At 43.7% G+C, this 8,897-nt stretch overlaps 1 protein-coding gene across 1 annotated transcript; it reads right to left on the bottom strand.

Moving 5' to 3' along the window:
• Nucleotides 1–3,133: 3,133 nt before the first annotated feature.
• Nucleotides 3,134–8,253, bottom strand: LOC6613482 (T-box protein H15). The gene is made up of 4 exons (XM_002037915.2): nucleotides 7,784–8,253; nucleotides 5,665–6,115; nucleotides 4,464–4,749; nucleotides 3,134–4,075 (listed from the first exon to the last, which is right to left on the bottom strand). The coding sequence occupies exons 1-4, from the start codon at nucleotides 7,968–7,970 to the stop codon at nucleotides 3,257–3,259; spliced, it is 1,743 nt and encodes a 580-aa protein (XP_002037951.1). The 5' UTR covers nucleotides 7,971–8,253; the 3' UTR covers nucleotides 3,134–3,256.
• Between the last annotated feature and the right edge of the window lie 644 nt (nucleotides 8,254–8,897).

The following is an 8,897-nucleotide window of genomic DNA, read 5'->3' as shown; positions in this document are numbered from 1 at the left end:
AAGCTAAATTAAAGTAGCGAAAATCATAATATTCCACAATTTAAATTTAATTTATGAGACGATATGATATTTCAAAATCCTTAAAATAACTATAATTCTATAGGTATATATACAACATATATTCTATGTATATTTACTTAATATCCTTACCCGATAAATTGGCATTGAAGTTAGGGACAGTCAGCTGTAGTATTTCCCCTATTGATTTTTATGCAATTTCACTTAATGACAAACGGTGGCGAACAAAAAACGTTAATATCTACAAATTTTCACCGTGGCGCCAAGGTGACAAGGGATTTGGTGGCACCTCCATGTCACCGCTGTCCGTTAACTCGCAGCCGGCGTGGCACTCGCACTTTGTGGCACACGTGCCGCGGCACTTGGGTGCACGTGCCACGCCCCTTTTGGCCGCCCATCTACCGTTAGACATTTTGCCCGATCATGTTTGGGTTAATGAGTGGGGCGTGGCAGGGGCAGCGCTGATTGTTGATTGCCGGTTCAACTTGCAACTTGTCTCTAACGCGTGGCCACTCATTCTCGGGCTGCAAATGCCGCAGATTTTGAAAGTCATGCCAATACCTTTTGGAATCAAATGATTTTGAAACGAAGATAAAATGAGCAAGAACTTGCAACTTTCAGACTGCATTCTTATTTATTTAAAATAAATTACCAGCCTTACTTTCTGTTTGATTTCAATTATGCGCAATTGGCCGAACCAAAACTTTTTCACGCCATAATTCACTTGAAAAATATGTTTATTTTTAATGGGTTCATTTTCAAATCGATTTCCCTTCGCAGGCATAAATCAATTCCGGCTCGGCCCATCCACGCCCCCCAATTAAGTGGCTCAAATATTTACACACGCCCCCCGGGAGAATTTAAATATTTTGTCACTGTTTGTTGGACACCCGACATTTAACCTTAGCCCCCAAGTCCGCCGCTCATCAGACTCCCGACTTCCTCATCGTACAGTACATATATTTATATTTATGGTGTGGTATGGGATGGTGGGGATATGGTATGGAGTGGTGTGATGGCAGCAGAAGCCGCCGAGATCCACAGCTGCGTCAGCATCATTTACATTCAAATTAAAACGAAAACGCCAAAAGGAAATTTATGCCAAGGGAGCCGAGAGTTGAGCCCAGAGTTGCCCCATCTTGTTCTTGTCTGGCAAATGATGAGTTTGTTACCATTTTCGTGTGGGGCGGCGCTCTGTTTGTTTTGACACTTGGACTACATGGATCTGCGGCGGTGTTGGCCTATAAATTACCCCGACATTTGACATATGTATATGGTTATGGGTGCAGGCCCATGGTAGTGGTTGCTCCTGTAAAGATCGCCGACCGGCGATAGCCTAATGTTTTGTTTGTTCTCGTGATTAGTTTGTAATTAACTTCGGGTCCCACATCGAAGATCGCCGTCCAGAGATATCCACACAATGTCCGAGGGAAAGTGAATGAGCAGGTATGGAAATTAAAATTTGGCAAGTAAGGTGCCAGATAGACAATGGCCGATAGCACCTTTTTCAATGAGTTCACCATATAATTAGAGGAAGTGTTATTATTTTTGTATAGTCGTACCCCTCAACGCCAAGATGTTTATCCTCCAAGTTAATTTCATTATAATTAGGCAGAGAGATGGGGCCCTCGAGGGCCAGAGTATATATTTAGTTATCAAAAATGCTATTATATCGGATTAGTTTGGGCCCTCAATCAAAATGGGAAAAGTGGAAATTTCCAAAGGCCTTCAATACGATTTTGGTACGCTTATCCACACCAGAAACTCAGACCCAAATCCAGACCCAGTGCTGCCCAATCATCCATCAAGACTCCACTTAAGACCCAAAACTCTGGCGTGTCAATCGAATTTTCCGAACACCCGAAAGACCCAGTGAAAAATTTCACTTTGAGTGACCATGAAAATGCATTCGTCGAACACGAGAGTGTGTATCTGGTTATCTGTATCTTTGTATCTTTGTATCTGAGCTGCACATATTCCCAGACCCCTTCAGTCTGTTTTTCAATTTGTTCTGCCGGCAGGACGACACTTGCACCCAAGGAATTACGCCTATGTGGAACAGGATATATCTGCGATAATGTGTGAGAAATTCAAACAGGATTTCTGGCTACTTTGCATGCCTGCGAACTGAAGTGTTTGTCATAGGCATTATAATGCGTAATTTATGTGGAGTATTTCTTATAAAGGGGAAAGTAATTTGAGTCTCGCGATACTTGAGATGTGGGGAAAATAGTTGAAAAATTATTATTATTAATTACCAAAAGCTAAGCATTCATAATGCTTTCAAAAATGAAAATTTAAACCATTCAGATCTATAATTTTCTGTTCAAATATCCCAAATATCCTATAAAAATCCCAATTAAAAAATCGTTGACAGTTTTGGTTCACATATTTTTATTTATTTTTGATTGGTTTTTGTATGTTTGTGTTTTTTTTATATTCTTTGTTTAATAATTTTTGTTTAAATATTTTTCGTGTTTTCACTTTTTTTAGCGTTCACATTGAATACAGATTATGGTTTTACTCTCCTTTAATTTATGCTAAGTAAATCTTTACGTTTTCGCCGGATAAATATAACTAACTGAAGCGTCTATGAATTTACTGTTAATACTATGAATATATCATTATATATAATAGCATTACTAACGATGTATGCTTACACTACATAGCTATATATAGTTTACAATCGTGCAGCGTTTTATTTATGTATATGTATATTTTTTTGTTTTGCATAGTTTTTGAGTGAATTTCGTTCTAACTTTACACTGAGATGAGTTTTCGAACAACATTAAAACATTTGTACAATAAATTAAACTAGATTACAAGAATTCTCTAGGGGAAAGTGAGAAGAACTGTACAGCTTATACATAATGTAAAATTTTTACAATAAATAGAGAAAAGTTTTGCTTTGCCTTCATATAAACAACAAATAATTTACAACATTCAAAAAGATGGCTATCTTTTTTTGTTTAGTTTTCACTGGGTTTAAAAGTCGTCTAAATTAAAAAATAAAGCTAAAGTTTAAGCAATTTCGTGGGCTGAAAAGAAATTTAGCATTTATATTTGTCTGATCTAATTTCCTATATCCTGAACCAAAATATTGTATCTTTTTAACTTTTTTTTAAAGTATCTGCTGCGTATTCCAGGAACTTTCTTGCATTTAAGACGACCTTTAACCCCAGTGCTTTCACTTTTTAATACTGCTCGTGGCAAGAACTTGGTGGCATGGGCTGTTAACTTAGTGGGCGGGGCTGCGGGAGGCGTTTACCGCGGGCGGCGAGCCGGCGGCGGAGGAGGGCGGCCCCTGACCACCTGGCAGTTGGTACGGACTGAACCGCTGATACTGGCGCGGTCGCATATCGGGCGACGGCGATCCCGACGACGTCGACGAGGGCGTGGATGCAGTGGGCGGGGGTGGGGGCGTCCGGTTGGCGGCCATCGCTGCGGCTGCCGCCTGCGCCTGCGCTTGAGCCTGAGCGGCGGCTTGAGCGGCGGCAGCTTGCTGATTGGCGCTGGCCAAAAAGCCAGCGGTAAGTTGGGGCCACTGCTGCTGGAATATGTGGAAGGCGCCTAGGCCAGGGGGTGGCGGAGGTGGTCCTGCTGCCGCTGCTGCCGCTTGGTACATTTGCGGCATCATCAGCTGGGCGTAGGGGGAGTTGCCGCCAAACATTTGCAGATGCTGGCGTGCCTTCTCGAACAGCGCCATCGAGGAGGGATCACCCTGGGCGGCAAACTGTTGCATCAGCGGATCGGGAAAGAGGCGCAGTGGCGAGCGAAGCTGCTGCTCCAGAAGCAGCGCCTCCATCGGATCGCGATCGAAGTCGGTGAGGCGGGAGGAGTCGCGGAAGCCCTTGGCGAACGGATTCGAATCGATCTTCAGCTTGGTGATCAGCTGATTCTGATAGGCCGTCACCGCGGTGAATACCGTTTCCGGGAACACATAGGTCTTGTGATCCAAGTCCTGCAGTTCCTTGGGATTCGATGGAATGCTCTGGCCATGGCTCAAGCGCACCAAGTGGATTCTGGGCTGGTACCGATGCATCGAGTTCAAAACGATCTGGAAGGGAATAGAGAAGAGGGAAAGGGTTTCATTGTAGTAAGTCGATTGAAATTTAGATAGCTGGGGATTAGGAAAGTGCTATGATTGATACAACTGATGAAAGTTATCTTTAAAATACTTTAAAACTTTTCGAAAATTAGAAAAATTCTGTCCTTAAATAAAACACGAAAATTTTCCCATTTCACAGCAATGCAACATTAATCAACGAAGGTCCCCAGACTCGCAACGTGGCGAATATTTCTTCGTGTTGCAAAATTATCAATCATTTAGCACTCGCGGCTAATCGCTACCTCAGCATCTGAATGTCTCAGCAGTTGAGTATCTGCGCATCTGAGTATCTCAGTATCACAGTATCACAGTATCTCGGTATCTCAAGTCAACTCACCTGTCCGTTCTTATCCATTTCGTTATTAGTCAGCTTCACCTTCTCGAAGGAGATAACTTGTTTGCGGAGCGCCTCGCAGCTGAAGGGACTGTCGGGATGGGCGTAGAGGCGTGCTGGGGGGGCGGGGTCGGCCTTGCCGGCCACCAGCCAGGCGGAGCGATGGTAGGCGTACCGATACCGCTTCGAGTCCATGGGGATGATGTCCATGAGGACGGCGTAGCGATCAGCGGGCTGGATTTGCCTCAGCGGACCCGAGAAACTGACGCGCACAGTGGGGAACATGCGTCTGGAAGAGGTAACAAATGAAATTAATTCGATTAGATTTTTGGGGATTGCTATTGCCACACAGCTAGTTAAGTCGACTATTTATGGCCCAGACACTGGGGCATCAACCAGATTTTCCCATATTTTCCTTTTCGATTTTCCCTGCTTTGACAAGTGCAGACAATGAAGACAAAAGCGAAACTCTTCCTTCATTTTTTGAGTCACAAACCTGTGTATCCCCCTCTCTCTTCTACATCCTGTGGTTTAATGTCCCTCCAAAACCCGGTGACATAACCTCCGGCCAAAAAGGCCAAAGGCGGGCATCGGGGACCGCCCTGATGTCTGCGACTGCGAGGTGTGATTTTTACAATATCATTAAGGTGTATATATATATCTATCTGTGTGACCTGTGTGCGTGTGGTCAGGTGTGTGGGAGCAAAGGTGTGGACAACCCGTGGTCACTCGGATTGAACTTGTTCCCATTCTCCCGCTGACAACAGCAACGCCCATAGCTCTGATTTTCTCATTTTCTTCCTGCGCAGGTACACAAATGTTTCCTTTTTTGCACAGTTTCCCTTTTGGAGGAAACAGACCCCACACAGTCCCTCAAATGGCATGAAATTTTTGTTGACACTGCAAAAACCATTTGGCGAGCCAATTTATGGGCATTGAAAATAAAAACTGACTTAGGTTGAACATCTTTAATGATTGAACACGCAGACACTTGATTTTTAAATAAGGAAGTTTTGCGGAAAAGTGATGAATGCAAAATATTTTGTGAAAAGAGAATCGGTTTGGGTAGCAGCAACTTTTACCTCCCAAAATCTCCCACGTTGCTCCCCCATTTAAAACTAATGCTTGTTTGCACTAAACTCGACTGACTGACTGATGGTTTGGATGGATGGATGGATGGCTGGTTGCTGGTTTGGATGCTTACCTGCCCGTTTTGGTGATGATCATCTCGGTGCCGAGATCGTGAAAGCGATCCCACAGCTCTTTGGTCTCCAGGTGGCACTGCACCGGCTTCAGATCGTCGCAATTGCAGGAGCCAACAATTTTGGGTGCCTTCTGCACCGGTTCCGGTGTTAAACGCTCCTCGCTGTCCTCCGTTCCCGGGGATTGGGGCGGTGTGGAGCAGCGTCCTTGGCTGCTGGTCGAGCTGGTGTTCAATTGGGATTCGGCGGAAGCTGTTTGTGCCACGGCGCCACCGCTGTGGCGACTCTTGTGTGCCACATTGTTGTTGTTGTTGTTATTGTTGTTATTGTGGTGGTGCTGGTGATGCTGGTGGTGCTGATGGTGGTTCAAACGACGCGCCTTAGTCGGTGGCTCCTCGGCATCGCTGCAGTCGACCACATCAACGTCAACCTCATCCTCCACCGAAATGGGACCTTAAATGACACAAGAGGGAAAAGCGAAAATTGAAAATTAAAGCTGAATTACACCGTTCGTTGGGAGTTAATGCAAATTAAAATGCAATGCACATGGGAAAAAGCGCTAAGTAAAATCTATAATATATTTCCCACTAAACACAATGTTTCCTATATTTTTCAACACTTTTTCCGGCATAACTTGTGCGCCTTATTAACGATTTTTCCGCTGTGCATTTGGCCAAAAAGCGAGGCCGTGTTTCCGTTGACAACATTGAGTGGTGGAGCTGATTTCGCGGCAGACAGCGTGGAGTCGTCTCATATTCTTGGAGTTTCCGCTTCGCTTCGCGTTTCAATTGCAATGAGACAGTGCGACGACGACCGCTGGCTTAATTGGCAAACTGAACACAAATCGGCAATTAAACAGCCCGAAACTCTAGCTGCGATTGCTCTTTTCCATTGCATAAACAAAAGCGGAGGGCTTTCGTTCAAGGTGTGTGCGCAAAAGTTGATGAATAATATTTTTGGGCCTATCCATGGGCGAACTCTCGCATACGCTTTCCACTTTCCACAAGTCGAAAATGGTAACAAAGTGATGGGAAGAACTAAGCAGCCCGTTTTTTTGCAGGTGAGCCTAGACGGTAGGTGTTAAAATGCAAAGTAAGCAAACGGAAAACGACCACAGAAATAAACAAAACAAAATATGAAATTAAAAAAAGCTGCATATTTGATAAAGAGATCGTAAAATACGAACACATCGTAGCGATTTTGTTTTGATTTCGGCCGTCGCTAATTTTCTGCGCCTCGTAAAATTAATAAAATGAAGCACATTGTTGAAAATTAATTAACATAATTAGCGGCCTTTGTTAAATATGAATTCCGTGCGCTTAGATGCTGTGCACAATTTGCATATTATCATAATATCGGCCACAAAAGAGCGCTGCAAGTGTTCGCTAATAAATATCTGATTCGCGATCTTTGGCTCGGACTTAATTGCGAATGCCGTCGGCCAGAGAGAACTAGTTTTTTCTCTTTTAACGTGTCCGGAACGCCTGCTAATTGTCATTAGCAATTAAATGGAACTCTGCGCACCAAAGCGACAACAGTAATTTAATAGATTTGTTGTGCAATCAATTAGCGATTTCTTGTAGCTAATAATGTTTGCATTCGCCGGTCAAGTTTGCGGTTCTCTTCTTGGGCGTTGAGTTGTTAATCACGTTTAATTTGAATTAATCGTATAAAAATTCCATTTTTGTTTTAGCAATTTCTAGTTTTTGTGTACTGGTATGTTAAGTAAGTTCTTGTACATAAAGAACTGCTATGACCTCTGATTAAAAGTTGTTTAATTAGGGAACTTATACTATGAAAATGGTATCCGTGCCTTAGCAACTAATCAAATGAAGTTCTAAACGAGACAATTGTACCCTATGGTATTTGGGACTTCACAAAAGGAAGTATCTTGAAGATATTCTGCATCTCTTCAATGAACTTTGAAGGTATCTTTGCTGTCAGTCTGTTAAACTTAAGCTCAGCTTGTTCGAAATAATTAATCTTCAAATAATTCAATTTCTGAGGCATAATAATATATTTTTCAGAACAAATCGTTCCTATCAACCGATTAATGATTCTACCGCCTCCCACAGAATTCCTTTCTTATTTAGGATAATTTCAATATGTATCTCGACTTACTTGCACTGCGAATGGAGGACTCCCGACTGGAGGCATCTTCGCGAGCCATGATGGCGGCGATGGAGAAGTCCGTCGCTGAGCCGGCGGCACTTTTGCTAGCCGTTGTTGTTGTCTGTCCACTGGCATTTGGTGCTACGGGGGCAGTAGGCACCCCGTTGCACAAATATGGATGAGATCCAACCAGCATTTTGAAGGGTATGATGTTGTTCTTAATGGGGCTTTAACTAGGGAATACCTTGGAAAGGTATTGGGGTATTGTATCTGGTCACTTTTCAACACTTGGCACTTATAAAGCTAGATGCATCTTTAGCTTTGGTAACTCGAGGGGTATGTGTGTGTTTCAAGGTGTAAGTATCTTGTATCTTTATATCTTTCTTGCTTTCTTTTGCTTATCTTTGGCGCACGCGAACTGAGAATCTCGCGGACTGAGTGTGTGCGCAACGGAAGGCAGGCGACGACGAACTGAATTGTGTCAGGAAATTGTTGCCGCTGAGAAGCCAAAAACGACGGCAGGCGCAAAACTCGGGAAACCAGTTTTTCCTCCTATGGTTGCTATGGGTGCAAGCGAGATCACCCTACAGCAAGCCGTGCACGCAAGAGTGCAAGCGGGACAGCCCTATGGCCGCCTACTCTGAGTGAAAACGCCACTCGCTCTCTCGTTTTCCAATTGGAAAAGCGGCGGGGGAGTGAACGTGCGACAGAGAGAAAGGCGGCGCTGTCAGCAACTTGCGCCCCTCTCTTTTCTTCGCCTCACCTCTCTCTCTGACGAACGCGTCATAACTCATTTACAATTAAAAATGTCGGCGCTTTTGGGCTTCTCCCTCGCACCTCTGTATTCCTCTATAGCAAGGTCTCTTTCGTTTTCTTGTTGCCTCTCTTTCTCGCCCATTTATGAAGTGCCAACGTTTTGCTTGCGGTTTTTCTTAGTCTTTTTTTTTAAACAACTTTTCGGCGTTGTCGTCGCATTCCATTTCCTGTTATCTCCTCTTCTGACGTTTTCTTCCATCTTCCGTCTGTTCCATTTCGTTTCCAACACGTTCCGTATCTCACTCAATGCTGTTTTGAGTGAGTTATTCGACTCTGTTTTTTTCTGCAGTTGCATCCTGCTGTTTTT

The sequence above is a fragment of the Drosophila sechellia genome, chromosome 2L, assembly GCF_004382195.2.
Source record: "Drosophila sechellia strain sech25 chromosome 2L, ASM438219v1, whole genome shotgun sequence".
Taxonomy (NCBI): domain Eukaryota; kingdom Metazoa; phylum Arthropoda; class Insecta; order Diptera; family Drosophilidae; genus Drosophila; species Drosophila sechellia.
Note: the sequence above shows the minus strand (reverse complement) of the source record. Positions and strands in the feature narration are given on the sequence as shown.

What these genes read in the sequence shown, in the direction of transcription:
- LOC6613482 (XM_002037915.2), bottom strand. Translation starts at nt 7,970, where the DNA reads ATGCTGGTTGGATCTCATCCATATTTGTGCAACGGGGTGCCTACTGCC. An exon ending in ATCATCACCAAAACGGGCAG is followed by an intron (nt 4,750 to 5,664) that starts GTAAGCATCCAA and finishes TACCTCTTCCAG; the next exon opens with ACGCATGTTCCCCACTGTGC. An exon ending in AAATGGATAAGAACGGACAG is followed by an intron (nt 4,076 to 4,463) that starts GTGAGTTGACTT and finishes ATTCCCTTCCAG; the next exon opens with ATCGTTTTGAACTCGATGCA.